The sequence below is a fragment of the Coregonus lavaretus genome (assembly GCF_964263955.1).
Source record: "Coregonus lavaretus genome assembly, contig: HAP1_SCAFFOLD_7501, whole genome shotgun sequence".
Lineage (NCBI taxonomy): Eukaryota > Metazoa > Chordata > Actinopteri > Salmoniformes > Salmonidae > Coregonus > Coregonus lavaretus.
The window spans coordinates 1-16,925 of NW_028166755.1; the positions used below are offsets into that span (position 1 = coordinate 1).

The window sequence follows — 16,925 nt, forward strand, 5'->3', positions numbered from 1 at the left end:
CTCCCTCTCCCTCTCGCTCTCCCTCTCTCCCTCTCTCAATTAAATTAAATTCACAAGGCTTTATTGGCATTGGATACATATGTTTACATTGCCAAAGCATGTCAGAGAGATTGAGGTAGTGATGGTGGTGGTGGGAGGGGATGGCATTAGCCTACATATCCTGATGATTTCTCTGTAGTGACCTCAGTGTCTGCAGGTCTATATGTGCTGCAGAGTGAAACTGGTTCAAACCGGCCGAAGGTTAGACTTCTAAACCACAAGACAACTCAGCTAGCTGTGGTGACTAAGTGTTAAAACTGTCAACTTCTCTGTTCTAAAGTTACCATGTTTGTTTCAGCAGAGGAGGAACACATTGTTGAGATGATGACAATATAGTTAAAGTATACATCAATATATTTTATTACTTTTCTATGACATTTCATTGATCCAAATACAGTCTTTGTAAATGATCAACTCAACAGATGAGTTTCTGAACAGAAGAAACATCCCTCCTCTACAACCCAACTCCCCCTAAATGAATGATGTCATCACATAACAGACAAGCAACTGAGATCTCAGTCAACCAATAGAACGACCTCCACATCGCCCCCTACAGAATGTTATCAGTACTGATGAATAAATATCCTATAATCTCGACAACCAGACGGTTCTTTCGCTCTCTATTGAGCCTGGGGACGAGGTTACGGTTATGTAAGTGAAATTCCATTCATGGATTGAAAAGTCTACATGGTAAATGATGGTCATCAATGATAAATTTAGTTGTGATTATTGTTATAAATTCAATTGGACCCCAGCTCTGGTAACGATAACACTTGTGGATCAAAACCAGACGATCAGACGACCTCTTCTCTTCAGAATACAGAGCATAGAATTACATATTAGAATTGTATTACATATTCAAATGTAATTACATGTTAGTTAGATTTTAATAGGATTTCTGTGCTACAGAGTCTATCCGGAGTCAGTAGTTGTGACATTGTTGAGGTTCTGGTTTAGGGTCGAGTGCTTGAAAGGCTGATTGGTAGAGGGCGGGGTCATGAGCAATGCATTCTGGGTCAGCGTTAGACACGGCTGAGGGTCCACTGCATTGTGGGTGGAAGTTAGATTTTCTTCTTCCTCACCATCTTCCTCATCATCAACCTTTGAGACAGTGAGGAGAATCATGACTGTTACCATTAGGAGAAGACAGAAACACACACACACACACATGCATGTGCGCACACACACTCTCTCTCTCTTCTCTCTCTCACCTCTTCAGTGATTCCTGTGTCTGCATCAGGCCTGTTAGAGATTCACCCTGTGAATCACAAAATAGACTGTATATTATAACTCTGTGTGTGTATGAGTGTGTCTGTGTGTGTGTGTGTGTGTGTGTGTGTGTGTGTGTGTGTGTGTGTGTGTGTGTGTGTGTGTGTGTGTGTGTGTGTGTGTTTGATGGTATCTCACCTAGAGCCTTGTTGCTCTGCCAGAACCTGTAGAATATGAGGAGGATGACAACAACCACCAGCACAGCCAGACTCACACACACAATGATCACCACTGAGGTACCTGGAATACAGGGAGGTATGAGGGGGGACAAATGCCAGAAATGAACCGTTGAATGTGTGAATGTCCTGACAAGGTAGGAAAACAATAACAAATCTGAAAATTCAGGACATTTTTGATTTTCAGAATTTGTTAAAATGCTATTTTAGGTTTAAGGGTTAGGGTTAGGGGTTAAGGTTAGGGTTAGGGTTAGGGTTAGGTGTTTAGGGTTAAGGGAGGGAGGGAGGGAGGGAGGGAGGGAGGGAGGGAGGGAGGGAGGGAGGGAGGGAGGGAGGGAGGGAGGGAGGGAGGGAGGAGAGGAGTGGGTAGGGGAGGCGAGCAGATGGGAGGATGGGATGGGGGTGTATCACAAGATCCACATAAGTGTCATTTTGTTATGGATAGACATACATTATCCCTAATAAAGAAATTTCTATAAATCCTATACATTAATTCTATACATTAATGTACACAATAACAGGTATATCTTACAAAAGGTCTCAAATAGAGAAATCTGTATAGTTAAAGGTTGTATAATATAAACATGATTTTCTGTTGACAACTCACCTTTGCTAACAGTAAGATGTACTTCCTGGAACGAGCCTGGGACAGTCCCTCCCACTCCACACCAGTACGTTCCAGAGTCTCTCTCCACCAGCCCAGTGATGACCACAGTGAAGTCTCCATCTCCTCTGTCGTCTATACTGCACCTGGGGAAAAGTGGAGGGCGCTCAACCAACGTGAGTCGAGGTGCAACCAAAGAATTTACATCATCATTGAAAGGCAAAAGGCTCACCATTAAAAACATATTATTTTATTTAAACAACTATCATAAGCTTGACGTTTCAGCATTCATCAGAAGCAACTATACTATACTATACTATACTATACTATACTATAATATACTATACTATACTATACTATACTATACTGTGTAGCCTTCCTCCCTCTCTGTGTGTAACTTTCGCTCCCCTTCGTTTTAACCAGGATGTCCTTCCCCAGGGACGACCTCTTGCAGAAGTATTTGACGTTGTTTTCCGATTGTACATGAGAGCAGTGGATAGTGACTTGTCCTCCCACGAATCCTCTCACTTCAGTGACTGCAGAGGCTTCCGGACACACAGCTATGAGACAGGACCAGAGCTACATGTCAAAACACAAAGCTATAAGATAGGACCAGAGCTACATGTCACAACACAAAGCTATAAGACAGGACCAGAGCTACATGTCACAACACAAAGCTATAAGACAGGACCAGAGCTACATGTCAAAAAGCACTGCTGTTAGTCAGGACCAGAGCTACAGGTCAAAACACACAGCTATAATACAGGACCAGAGCTTCAGGTCAAAACACACAGCTATAAGACAGGACCAGAGCTACATGTCAAAATGCACTGCTGTTAGTCAGGACCAGAGCTACAGATCAAAACACACAACTATAAGACAGGACCAGAGCTATAGGTCAAAACACACAGCTATAAGACAGGACCAGCACTACAGGTCACAACACACAGCTATAAGACAGGACCAGAGCTACATGTCAAAACACACAGCTATAAGACAGGACCAGAGCTACATGTCAAATCCATACAGAGGTAGAACTAGGCTGCATGTCACAAACACAGTCAGCTATGAGACAGATTCAGAATTACAAGTCAAAACACACAGCTATAAGACAGGACCAGCAATACAGGTCAAAACACACAGCTATAAGACTACACCGTAAAAATGTTTAGGATTTGAACAAACAACTAAAAACTTTTCTGTAACACTTTTTAAACGCATCAAGGCATTTAGAATTTCAATGAAAACGCGTCACAGTGTTTAGATTGTAAATACCAGAACAAGTTTATTCGCTGTAAAACTTTTTTTAAACACATTAACAGTTATATTCAGCACAAGGTGTTAGGGTTTTAAACACTAAATACTGGGTGTGTTGTTTTAAGACTGTATGCTGTAAAGCTGTATTTGCATATATCCCAGCATGCCTTTCGAGTGAATGTGAGAGATACCCACCCGTGAGTGTGTTTGTTAGTGACAGAGACAACATTGTTGCATTCAATGGCATCCAATCATGATGCCTTCAACTAGTGACTGTCCAAGGAAATACGTTTCAATTCAAAGCAAACTCTTTATGACCACATGTCACAAGGCCTTTAGTTATGGTCTAGTTACCCTCTAAATTGTTGTCTGAAAATCCTGTCTCATGGGACACATCAGACCTGCGAGTCACAAAACACTGGTTTGTGAAGGGGTTAGTTATTCCTATCAGAATCCAGGTGGAGGGAGGATATCCAACAATTCAAATTTGATCACTCACAACCTGCACTCAAAATTACTGCTAATTATTGCTGTGGTGAAAGACTACCTAGGGAGAGGGTAGAAGGATTACTTTTATCCTATCCCAGGTATTCCTTAAAGAGGTGGGGTTTCAAGTGTCTCCGGAAGGTGGTGAGTGACTCCGCTGTCCTGGCGTCGTGAGGGAGCTTGTTCCACCATTGGGGTGCCAGAGCAGCGAACAGTTTTGACTGGCTGAGCGGGAACTGTGCTTCCGCAGAGGTAGGGGGGCTAGCAGGCCAGAGGTGGATGAACGCAATGCCCTCGTTTGGGTGTAGGGACTGATCAGGGCCTGAATGTACGGAGGTGCCGTTCCCCTCACAGCTCCATAGGCAAGCACCATGGTCTTGTAGCAGATGCAGGCTTCAACTGGAAGCCAGTGGAGTGTGCGGAGGAGCGGGTGACGTGAGAGAACTTGGGAAGGTTGAACAGCAGACAGGCTGCAGCGTTCTGGATGTCAACCGTGATGGCGAGATCATGGAACGGGCAGTCCTTCCCCGGGAGGAAGAGCAGCTCCATCTTACCGAGGTTCAGCTTGAGGTGGTGATCCGTCATCCACACTGATATGTCTGCCAGACATGCAGAGATGCGATTCGCCACCTGGTTATCAGAAGGGGGCAAGGAGAAGATTCATTGTGTGTCGTCTGCGTAGCAATGATAGGAGAGACCATATTAAAACTCTTCTAAAAAATCAACCTGCAACAAAGCGTGCTGGGACATATGATAATGAGGCCCCTCCCACGTCTTTTTCACTCAGAGAATGGAAATTACCTCAACACATTCAAGTAACAACAACACCACACGATTGAAAATATTTCTTGAATCAAATGTCCTGTTCAGTTGTGCTGAAATGTAGGTAATGTGATAGACATTCCTAACACTGATGTGAATAAAAGGCATGGAAGTCAAATCAATTTCTAATGACTAAATGCACCCTAAACAACCATAAAATGTTGTCTGTTCTGGGAACATAACTTTTTAGGTTGCAGGGAGGTTCTGAGAATGTTTTACTATACTTCCCTGAAAGTTTTCCTGTGAGGTTTTTATTAATGTTCTGAGAATGGGAAATATAGGTTATTTGAAGGTAATTAAATAACGTTCTGAGAACAAGTTTCAATAATACTTTTAATAACACTGCTAGCTTAGTTTGGGTTAACTGTGTTGAACTCCAATCACAGATAGGAAACATGGAAATTAATTTGCTTAAGCATCAATCATGGAAACACATTTCTTTTTTTATTGTGGCACAGTGTCAGTGAGATTCGAATACATGATCTTCTGTTCTGGAATTAGTCCACTGAAAAACCAGGATGGAGCTAGCATGCCATGTTTTTTTTAACTCATACAGATCTGTTCATTTTAGTTTATTCATACAGACCCCATTTTAAAGGAAACAAGTACCTATTAAAATCTGGTGTGGCCAATTAGTAGACGCGGCCAACACACCTGATTATGTTGTGGCAAATTCGTCCTTATGTTGATCAAAGAACCAAAGTATTTCCAGAGTTTTTGTAGAATTAAGATAGACTTTATTACAATAGACAAAGCCGAAGTGGTTTGCAAAGCATCTCCTTTTCCACCTCCCAGCTCTCAATTTATATAGTCATTTTACATACATTTTAGCTTAACCCCTCCCTCTTGGGTTCCCCCACCACTGTCTCCAGTTTCCACCTCTTGACCGCTCCGCCCACTTCCTTAGTTTATGATATCTGACTTCTCCTCTATGTACTCAGTTTGGAAACAATGGTGGTGCAACCAATCAAGCCTTGTCATGCAAAATCATGTTCAGTTTGAACTCTGTTCAACCCCGGCTCACTCTGGCTTGACCTGGAGATTGATTGTTGGACATGGCAGGTCCACAATCAATCTCTCAAACATACCCAAGCCCAAACCCTCTCTCCCCTCCCGTCATGCTGTAATTAATCAAGAAGACGTTCAAGGAGAGACAAATGGTTTAGCCTGAACTCTGTTCAATCCCGGCTCGTTCCCTGGATCTAAGGAAAGCCACAGGGTCTGGTTTCAGTCACTGATAAGATAAGACAACTGTAGAATCTGACCCAAACACAGGTCAGATGCCCATTTCACACACACACACACAAACCCAGTGAGAGGAACCAATTCAGTTCTTGTCAGCAACAGCGATGTACCAATAATGAAAAAAAAACATATCAATGTAAAAAAACACATCAAACACACTTAACAAGATGGAGGATAGAGAGTTTTGTTGACGTTGAGAATGGAATGTACAGTGCCTTCGGAAAGTATTCAGACTCCTTTTCTCTCCCACATTTTGTTACGTTACAGCCTTATTCTAATATGGATTAAATAAAACAATTTCACCAGCAATCTACACAGAATACCCCATAATGACAAAGCGAAAACCGTTTTTTAGACATTTTTCCAAATGTATTAAAAACAAAAAACTGAAATACATTATTTACATAAGCAAAGATGAATGGAGCAAATTACAATCAGTCGTGAAGAGGGCACGACAAAGCATCTTCCCCCTCAGGAGACTGAAAAGATTTGGCATGGGTCCTCAGATCCTCAAAAAGTTATACAGCTGCACCATTGAGAGCATCCTGACTGGTTGCCTCACTGCCTGGTATGGCTTCGGGACAAGTCTCTGAATGTCCTTGAGTGGCCCAGCCAGAGCCCAGACTTGAACCCGATCTAACATGTCTGGAAAGACCTGAAAATAGGTGTGCAGCAACGCTCCCCATCCAACTTGACAGAGCTTGAGAGGACGACTGTAAGTCGCTTTGGATAAAAGCGTCTGCTAAATGGCATATTATTATTATTATTATTATTATCTGCAGAGAATAATGGAGAAACACCCCAGATACAGGTGTGCCAAGCTTGTAGCGTCATACTCAAGAAGACTCGAGGCTGTAATCGCTGCCAAAGGTGCTTCAATAAAGTACTGCATAAAGGTCTGAATACTTACGTAAATGTCATATTTCCATTTTTTAAATTTAATTTAATTAGCAAAAATGTATAAAAACACGTTTTTGCTTTGTCATTATGGGGTATTGTGTGTAGATTGATGAGGGAATTTTAGAATAAGGCTGTAACCTAACAAAATGTGGAAAAAGTCAAGGGGTCTGAATACATTCCGAAGGCACTGTATATGTTTTTAAATAACATTCTTGGAACGTTCTTTGAACATTACTGTTTTCTTGTTGTTTTTATGGAACGTTTTCTTAATGTTATGAGAACTCTAAATAGAACCATGAGGAAACCTGAAGAAAATATTATGCTGAATTACTGAAATTCCCACAGAAGACCTTTGTTTCTTAACATTCTCTGAACGTTCTAGGAACATGACTTTAAATAGAACCTTGAGGAAACCTGCAGAAAAAAAGTACTGAAATTCCCACCTAAGAAAAACATATGGTTCTCAGAATGTTCTGTGCTATCCTGCACCATTCCCAGAACTTTGTGGGAAGGTTGTATGCAAAATAACCAGAAGAAAACCAGGCTCTCACCAAGCTCTAAGAAACATATGGTTCTCAGAACATTGTTGGCTAGCTGGGTTAGGTTATAAACGTGTCACACGTTTAATGTTTTTTTTTTTTACAGTTAAGAGGCAGAACTACAGGTCAACTCACACATCTATAAGGCAGATGTAGAGATAGAACAGGTGACACACAACGCTGTAATAGACCAGGGGCCGTATTTATCAAGCGTCTCAGAGTAGGAGTACTGATCTAGGATCAGTTTTGGCCATTTAGATCACAATGAATAAGGTCACATGGACACGGAAGAGACTTGATCCTAGTTCTGCACTCCTTCTCTGAGATGGTTGATACATACGGCCCCTGGGCAACATGTCACACACACACACACACACAACCCCCCCCCCCCCCCACACACACACACACACACACACACAGACACACACACACACACACACACAGACACAGCTATAAGACAGAGGTAGAGCTACATGTCAGACACAGCTATAAGACAGAGGTAGAGCTACATGTCACACAGCTATAAGACAGAGGTAGAACTACATGTCAGACACAGCTATAAGACAGAGGTAGAACTACATGTCAGACACAGCTATAAGACAGAGGTAGAGCTACATGTCACACAGCTATAAGACAGAGGTAGAGCTACATGTTACACAGCTATAAGACAGAGGTAGAACTACATGTCAGACACAGCTATAAGACAGAGGTAGAGCTACATGTCAGACAGCTATAAGACAGAGGTAGAACTACATGTCAGACACAGCTATAAGACAGAGGTAGAGCTACATGTCACACAGCTATAAGACAGAGGTAGAGCTACATGTTACACAGCTATAAGACAGAGGTAGAACTACATGTCAGACACAGCTATAAGACAGAGGTAGAACTACATGTCAGACAGCTATAAGACAGAGGTAGAGCTACATGTCAGACTGACTGCCATTAGGTACCGAGATGAGATCCTCAGACCCCTTGTGAGACCATATGCTGGTGCGGTTGGCCCTGGGTTCATCCTAATGCAAGACAATGCTAGACCTCATGTGGCTGGAGTGTGTCAGCAGTTCCTGCAAGAGGAAGGCATTGATGCTATGGACTGGCCCGCCCGTTCCCCAGACCTGAATCCAATTGAGCACATCTGGGACATCATGTCTCGCTCCATCCACCAACGCCACATTGCACCACAGACTGTCCAGGAGTTGGCGGATGCTTTAGTCCAGGTCTGGGAGGAGATCCCTCAGGAGACCATCCGCCACCTCATCAGGAGCATGCCCAGGCGTTGTAGGGAGGTCATACAGGCACGTGGAGGCCACACACACTACTGAGCCTCATTTTGACTTGTTTTAAGGACATTACATCAAAGTTGGATCAGCCTGAAGTGTGGTTTTCCACTTTAATTTTGAGGGTGACTCCAAATCCAGACCTCCATGGGTTGATACATTTGATTTCCATTGATAATTTTTGTGTGATTTTGTTGTCAGCACATTCAACTATGTAAAGAAAAAAGTATTTAATAAGATTATTTCATTCATTCAGATCTAGGATGTGTTATTTTAGTGTTCCCTTTATTTTTTTGAGCAGTGTATATTGAAGTCTGGCAACATTATTGTTTTTCACTCTTTCTTCTATTGCTTTATGTATCAATACATTGTAATTGCTTTGAATGTATAATTTATTTTCAAATGTTAATAGTATATATTTTTTACACACAGATGTGCCTTGTTGCAAATCAGAAAGTAAATCAACTTAGTTCCCACTGTACATTAATTTCCTCTTCCTTTTTTGAGTTGATGCATTGAAAAGATCATGTGTAGCAATGTACATGTAACCTTAGCTAAATTAGCTAATTATCAAGGTCAATGTTTTTCTTTTAAAAGTAACTCAATTACTTTTACTCAGAGTACTTTTTAAATGAGCTACTTTTTACTTTTACTTGAGTTGTTTTTTTTACATCAGTAATTTTTCAGTGCTCTTTCCACCCCTGGTGATTGGTTAGTAATTTATTAGTGATTGATTAGTCCAGTCTGATTGGCTGAAAACAGAACTCACCTAGAGGATGCAGCAGGTGACAACATGGAGGATCATTGTTCTGACTCCCATGGAATCTACTCCACAACTTACTCCAAGACTAACTCCTAGACTAACTCCAAGACTAACTCCTAGACTAACTCCAAGACTAACTCCTAGACTTACTCCAACACTTCCTCCAATACTACAAATAATCCAATAGCTGCTACAAATTACACCACTTTAACTACAACAATACACCAACTTTAACTACAAAAATACACCAACTTTAACTACAAAGATACGCCAACTTTAACTATAAAAATACATAAACTGTAAACTACGAAGTACACCTACTGTTACCCCAATAGTAATCTTGTTTAACCCAGAACTAAAATGTTGTGTAATTTGGTCTCTCTCTCTCTCTCTCTCTCTCTCTCTCTCTCTCTCTCTCTCTCTCTCTCTCTCTCTCTCTCTCTCTCACTCGTTATTTTCTGCCTCATCTGTTGTCACACACACACACACAAACAGACACACACACACACACACATAGTCATGCCCTAATTTATACATATGGGTTCCATCATCATCATCACCATCATCACACCATCATCATTACCATCATCATCACCATCATCATCATCACCATCACCATCACCATCACCATCATCATCATCATCATCATCACCATCATCATCATCATCATCATCATCACCATCATCATCATCATCATCACCATCATCACACCATCATCATTACCATCATCATCATCATCACCACCATCATCATCACCATCATCATCATCATCATCACCATCATCATCATCATCACCATAATCATCACCATCATCACCATCATCATCACCATCACCATCATCACCATCATCACCATTACCATCATCATCACCATCATCATCATCACCATCATCATCACCATCATCATCATCATCATCATCATCATCATCACCATCATCACCACCATCATCATCACCATCATCATCATCATCACCATCATCATCATCACCATCATCACCATTACCATCATCACCATCATCACCATTACCATCATCACACCATCATCATTACCATCATCATCACCATCATCATCATCACCATCATCATCACCATCATCATCATCATCACCATCACCATCATCATCATCATCATTACCATCATCATCACCATCATCATCATCACCATCATCATCATCATCATCACCACCCTCCTCGCCAGTCTCACCTGTTGTAGTACAGACCTCTTCTTCTCCATTTCCTCCTTCAGGGTTGCCACAACAACTACCAGCATAGCTGGTGGGTTACACCAAGGTGACACACGTGCAGCCACACACACACACACACTTGTCAGTCTTCCCAGAGTTGAACACAATGTATTTGTATTTGTATTTTTTAAGGATCCCCATTAGTTCCTGCCAAGGCAGCAGCTACTCTTCCTGGGGTCCAGCAAAATTAAGGCAGTTATATACAGTTCTAAAAACATGACATTACATTTCACAACAGATTTCACAACACATTAAGTGTGAGGCCACTACTCTACTACCACATATCTACAATACAAAATCCATGTGTACGTGTGTGTATATTGTGTATGTTATCATGTGTGTGTATGAGTGAGTCTGTGCCTGTGTGTGTCTTCACAGTCCCCGCTGTTCCATAAGGTGTATTTTTATCTGTTTTTAAAATCTGATTTTACTGCATGCATGAGTTACTTGATGTGGAATAGAGTTCAATGTAGTCACGGCTCTATGTAGTACTGTGCGCCTCCCATAGTCTGTTCTGGACTTGTGGACTGTGAAGAGACCTCTGGTGGCATGTCTTGTGGGGTATGCATGGGTATTCGAGCTGTGTGCTAGTAGTTTAAACAGACAGCTCGGTGCATTCAACATGTCAATACTTCTCACAAATACAAGTCAATCTCTCCTCCACTTTGAGCCAGGAGAAATCGATGTGCATATTATTAATGTTAGCTCTCTGTATACATTTAAGAGCCAGCCATGCTGCTCTGTTCTGGGCCAATTGTAATTTTCCTAAGTCCCTCTTTGTGGCACCTGACCACACAACTGGACAGGACTGGACAAAACAATATGTTTTGACCATGACAGTTTGCAATACAGGGTCTCCTCAACTTGCTCAATTTAGGGTTTAGTGAATGATTTGTCTCAAATACAATGCTTTTAGTTTTCTAAATATTTAGGACTAACTTATTTCTTGCCACCCATTCTGAAACTGACTGCAGCTCTTTGTTAAGTGTTGCAGTGATTTCACTTGCTGTGGTAGCTGACGTGTATAGCGTTGTGTCATCAGCATACATAGACACAGGCTGTGAAGAGGCCCCGGTGGGTCTCAAGCCAAGAGACATCTTCATACCAGATCACACTGTTATAACATGTTTATTACATCTTTCTAGAAAGAGAAACAAGGATCCATTTATCTATAAGAACAAAATATACTTTATTTACCAATGAAAGTTATTCACATAAAAAGTACATTCTGTGTATAGAAAACTGTCCAGCAATATAATGTAAACAATACATTGCAAATGTATAGTAAACTAAGAAATGTGCCAGTCCAATTCTAAGTCTGGTTGCAGTTTTAGAAGATTCTGTCCAGGGTTAATGTTTTCTTAAACCTATTCCTTAAATACAAATTACATTATTTAAATATTAAACTACAATTACTGTTGTCAAGGAGAAAGAATGGTCTCTAATTTGAGGTGAGGGATCTTTCATTTAAATACAGCCTTTGGGATATCACTTTGTTCAATGCAAGTCAGAAAGGAGGAATGAAAGAAGAGGAGGAAGGAGAGGGGGAATGAAAGAAGAGGGGGAAGGAGAGGGGGAATGAAAGAAGAGGGGGAAGGAGAGGGGGAATGAAAGAAGAGGGGGAAGGAGAGGGGGAATGAAAGAAGAGGGGGAAGGAGAGGGGGAATGAAAGAAGAGGGGGAAGGAGAGGGGGAATGAAAGAAGAGGGGGAAGGAGAGGGGGAATGAAAGAAGAGGGGGAAGGAGAGGGGGAATGAAAGAAGAGGGGGAAGGAAAGGGGGAATGAAAGAAGAGGGGGAAGAGGTCTAGTCTTATCAATTGTTCCCTGAATGGACAGTTAGGAAAGGGTTTTATTTCATTAAGACGTGGCTAAAACCTGATGAGGACAAGTGCTTTGGTTACATTCATGTCAATAAAATGTGAAACATTTCGCATAGACAATTTAAAGGAAAAGTTGATATTTTTGCTCAATAAACAGTTTAAAGGCAGTTTTTGGACAGTTCTCACTTTCTGCAGCAACAACAGGTGGATTTTCTGTGTAATATTGAGTAAAGAGGAGTGCTATGGGTATAACATGAAACCCTATATCTCCTATGGTTACTGTGCTAACATCCTATACTAAGATATCCTATATCATGATAGTGCGCAATCCAACAGTTGCACAATACAAAGCCCAGATCCTACAGCAAGTCATACATTCCATGAATTTCTGTACAAAAAGGTTCACCTAGCTAGCTAACTCATACACACTAGCTGCAAAACACACACACACACACACACACACACCTCTCACTCACATTTCCCCCCACCCTATTATTGTTATTACTATTGTAGGCATCTTGGAAAAGTAAAGAAAATTCAAGCATAGAAATAGAATCATCGTTGACTTGAATGGGAAGGTCCGTTCTATAGATTATATTTCCATGCATTCAAGTAGCATTGTTTCTGTTCTAAACCACTGACAACAGTTCAGTGCTCCTGAACATCCTCTGGTTGTCATGGGGACCAGTGGGGACTACGGCTATTGACTATGGGTATTATCAGACTATGGGTATTGATCAGTGCCAATACGTTCTATTGATTTGATCAGAATCCAATAACCAAAACCATGAAAACCACCCATGATACCTAAACCCCTAGAATAGATACATGAAGGGATGCCATCTGCAAAGAAATGCCACCAAGAAATACAAATCTAATCCCCCAAAATAGGTATTTCAAACCTCTCCTCGGGGTCCCAGAGGAGAGGTTTGAGAACCACTGCTAACAAACCAATGCCTCTAGCCTGTACATGGACATTTTCAAGTAAAGCTAAAGAGGCTCATACTAAAGGATGCTAAAGAACCACATTTATTTGATGGTCTCTGGCTCTAGAGTGCAGGAATGCTGATCTAGGATCAGGTGGCCCCTGTCCAGAAAATGGTGGCGGTCGTTGTTCTTTGGTCAGAGGCGATAGGGCGGACAGCCACTTGTTGCTTTTCACTGTTCGTCGGCCGTCCATTTTGTCCTTAAGAAGTTCATAGTTCATAGGTATCAGGACTAGGGTGGAAGCACCTGTGCGATGGTCTCCTTGGCACTCTGACTCAATCTCTCCGGAAACACCACCTCGTACTCCACCAGCAGGTCACCGCGGCGATCGGGCCGCTTGGGGTGAGGAAGCCCCTCCCCCGTGATACGTCGTTTCATCCCCGGACGCACCACGTCCCCGGTCGTCACGGTTACTGTCCTGCCGTCCAGCGTGGGGGCGTTGACCGTGCAGCCGCACAGAGCCTGAGAGAGAGAGAGAGAGAGAGAGAGAAGATAGAGGGGGGAGAGAGAGAGAGAGAGATGTTACGCTTCATCACTCTAGTCTACGTACAAACAGTTGTCTGTAGGTTCAAGAATGATTGTCATTCTAAGTACTATTAATTTGTTTTAGCGAGCACTTGGAGAGCAGCGTATAAAAACAAAGTATATTTAGTATAGTTTAGTTAAAAGTTCCAATCATTCTGCCTTACCTCTCTGAGGGAGACCTTGGCGGGGTAAACGATGTCAGAGCCTTCTCGCCGGAACACTGGGTGGGGCTTATCCTTGACCACGAACACCACGTCTGCCGGGATGTTAGTGGGCGTCTCATCCCCCTCTTTAGGGAAGGTGATCTTCGTCCCCTCCTTCCATCCCTTCTTTATCTCCACCTCCAGGATCTTGTCCTCCGTCCGGGTGGTCCGTCTGTCTGCGTTCAGCCGCTTGTGGGATATCTTCATTCTCTTAGTGCAACCTGAGAACACCTTTTAAGGATCACAATGGAAATTAGTTATTGCCTTTATTGTGTTATCCTAGACAACTTTTAAAATGTATGTACTGTGTGTACATGGATATTTTTTGTTGTCAAATAAAATAAGTCAATCAATCAATCAACCAACCTCTTCTAAGGTCACCCTGAGGTCGTGGAGCATGGGTGGGTCCTGGTGCTTCTCAACCATCTGCCCCCCCATCCCTCCCCCCATCCCTGTGCTGAAGGAACGGGGGAACCCCCCCATGCCGCCGCCCCCCATCCCGAAACGGGCGAAGAGATCGTCAGTGTCCATGTTGTCCCCGTCTGGGCCCCCGCCGTTTCGGGGGAAGAACTGGTCGAAGGGGCTCCGGCCCCCGAAAAACTCGGCGAAGATGGCGTGGGGGTCGCCCTGGAAGGAGTAGCTGAAATTAGGGCCCCCAGGAACACCCCCTCCTGCTGAGGGGCCTCCTCCCTTCAACCCTGGAGGAGAGAAGGAGGAAGGGACGGAGAGAGAGAGTTAAACATTTGGTGCTCTGGTTCAGACTTCTTTCAATAGAAGTTGTGTAATCATTTCCTATGTGCAGTAGCACCCATGGGTGTGGAAACAATGTGTCTGTGTGTAGGGCTAGAAGGGAGGGAATAAAGGTTGTATTGGTCTACACCACAGGAGGCTGTTGAGGGGAGGACGGCTAAATAATAATGTCCGGAACGGCGCAAATGGACTGGCATCAAACACCTGGAAACCATGTATTTGATGTATTTGATACCATTCCACTGATTCCGCTCCAGTCATTACCAAGAGCCTGTTCTCCCCAATTAAGGTGCCACCAACCTCCTGTGGTCTACAGTGTCTGTTGCTATACACGGAATAATGCAGCTTGACAGTTGAGTTACCTAGCCTGGTCCTTAAAAACAACTGATAAGAACACAGCTGCACCATTCTAACCTAGGCCTACTGTAGGAACTAGGAATCCACGACCACACCATCTGTCCTTTGAGAAGCTTGCTGACAGGCTAGTGCCAAACTGTTAAAGTCGGTCTCTCCGCCCCTCTGTGACGTCAGCGCCCGAACCTTCCAGCAGTGGGCGGGCACCTCTCCGGCGCCGCTCCGCTCGTGTCTTGCAGCCAATCCGAGCGTTGTTGCCAATCCGCAGGCCTATTGTATTGTTTATCAATTTTTTTAATCCATTCCTTATGATTGTGCTGCAAGGGATTATTGTTGGAACATGCGTGCTGTACTTCCACCTTCCTGTGCTTTGCCCTTTCTGGTTATAAAATATTGCTCACATTGGCTAAGAAAGGTAGGCTTATAAGCTATTGCTTGGTTTGTTATAAGCATATAGCGTTTGTTTTTGGAACTTCTGTGGCCCAAAGCGTTACAACTCTAGAAATAAAACTGCGGTTTCAGCACCACTGAAGAAGAGTAGATTTTCAGAGGAAAGAGGCAGGTGCTTGAGAGAGATCTTGAAATGCCATCTCGCCTAAATACTCATCAAAATATCAAGAAACAAAGATTCAGCTTTACATCGTTATAATTGAAGCTTTGAAATCGTTCCCAATAGGTCTACCTAACTAATGTACTTTGGAAAATAAAGTGTATTTATTCACCACTTTTTAATAACAACATGTTGCGTCATGTATGCACTCACTAACTGTAAGTCGCTCTGGATAAGAGCGTCTGCTGAATGACTAAAATGTAAAATGTCTAGTAGATAGAACACTCACCTTCTTCGCCGAATCGGTCGTAAATGTCCTTTTTCTTTGGGTCGCTCAGAACGTCATAAGCTTCAGCTATTTCTTTAAACTTGTCCTCGGCTGCAGGAGACTTGTTTTTATCCGGGTGGTAACGCAGAGCCTGCTTACGATAAGCCTTCTTGATCTCGTCCTCCGTCGCTCCTTTCTGTATGCCCAGGACATTATAGTAGTCTTTACCCATTTTGACCATCTAGCTGTCTGTGTGTTTATTCCAAATAGCTGCGAGAAATAGTTTAAGGCTCCCTTGCTTGAGCCTGCTGACTGTCAAGTCCAGTGTCAATCAAATTCACACAAGGTATACGGGTAGTTCTCTTTAAATCCGCTGGTCCAGTTGCAGGCAGTCTATCTATGGAATGGTAAGTAAAAGTATTACAACGTGAACTGCACACACACTGTTGAAGAAGGCTACGGTTCTCTCAGCTCAGCTCAGCACTCCGCATGGGACCTCATTCTATCTTATATCCGCGCAGAAAGTTCGAGAATTTTCCATCAGAGTCTGAACACAGCTCAGCTCAGTTCCTCTCGGACGAAACTTCCAAGGGGTCGTTCACGCCCACTGGAGCGTCACTGAGTTTGACAGTTCCATTGGACAGGCTTCCGTAGTCTAGCCGAAACTCAACCACGCCTTCCATGTAGAAATCTCACCTTCTGTTTGTGCAGAGGCAGATACAATGTTGCACTCACTGTATGTATCGAAAGTTCTAAGAATCGTGTCTGCAAACTGCGCAGAGGAAAAGCTTTATGGAACCCCTGAACAAAACTGATTCCCTCATAATGTGGTTTGTCTGTTGCTTT

At 42.8% G+C, this 16,925-nt stretch overlaps 1 protein-coding gene and 1 long non-coding RNA gene across 2 annotated transcripts; both read right to left on the reverse strand.

The window, feature by feature from the left end:
• Positions 1-795: 795 nt before the first annotated feature.
• LOC311114346 lies at positions 796-2,367 on the reverse strand. The gene is made up of 4 exons (XR_014611093.1): positions 2,092-2,367; positions 1,447-1,472; positions 1,251-1,297; positions 796-1,140 (listed from the first exon to the last, which is right to left on the reverse strand). It is a non-coding gene; the product is annotated as an uncharacterized lncRNA (long non-coding RNA).
• A 10,086-nt stretch (positions 2,368-12,453) lies between these two features.
• LOC311114345 (dnaJ homolog subfamily B member 1-like) lies at positions 12,454-16,674 on the reverse strand. The gene is made up of 4 exons (XM_084189609.1): positions 16,101-16,674; positions 14,524-14,855; positions 14,119-14,388; positions 12,454-13,891 (listed from the first exon to the last, which is right to left on the reverse strand). Exons 1-4 carry the CDS (start codon positions 16,318-16,320, stop codon positions 13,661-13,663), a joined length of 1,053 nt encoding a protein of 350 aa, XP_084045735.1. The 5' UTR covers positions 16,321-16,674; the 3' UTR covers positions 12,454-13,660.
• Positions 16,675-16,925: the final 251 nt, after the last annotated feature.

Coding starts and splice junctions, on each gene's coding strand:
- LOC311114345 (XM_084189609.1), bottom strand. CDS start 16,320: ATGGTCAAAATGGGTAAAGACTACTATAATGTCCTGGGCATACAGAAA. Junction 14,856..16,100: donor CGACCGATTCGGCGAAGAAG/GTGAGTGTTCTA, acceptor TCTCTCCTCCAG/GGTTGAAGGGAGGAGGCCCC. Junction 13,892..14,118: donor CCAAGGTCTCCCTCAGAGAG/GTAAGGCAGAAT, acceptor TCTCTCTCTCAG/GCTCTGTGCGGCTGCACGGT.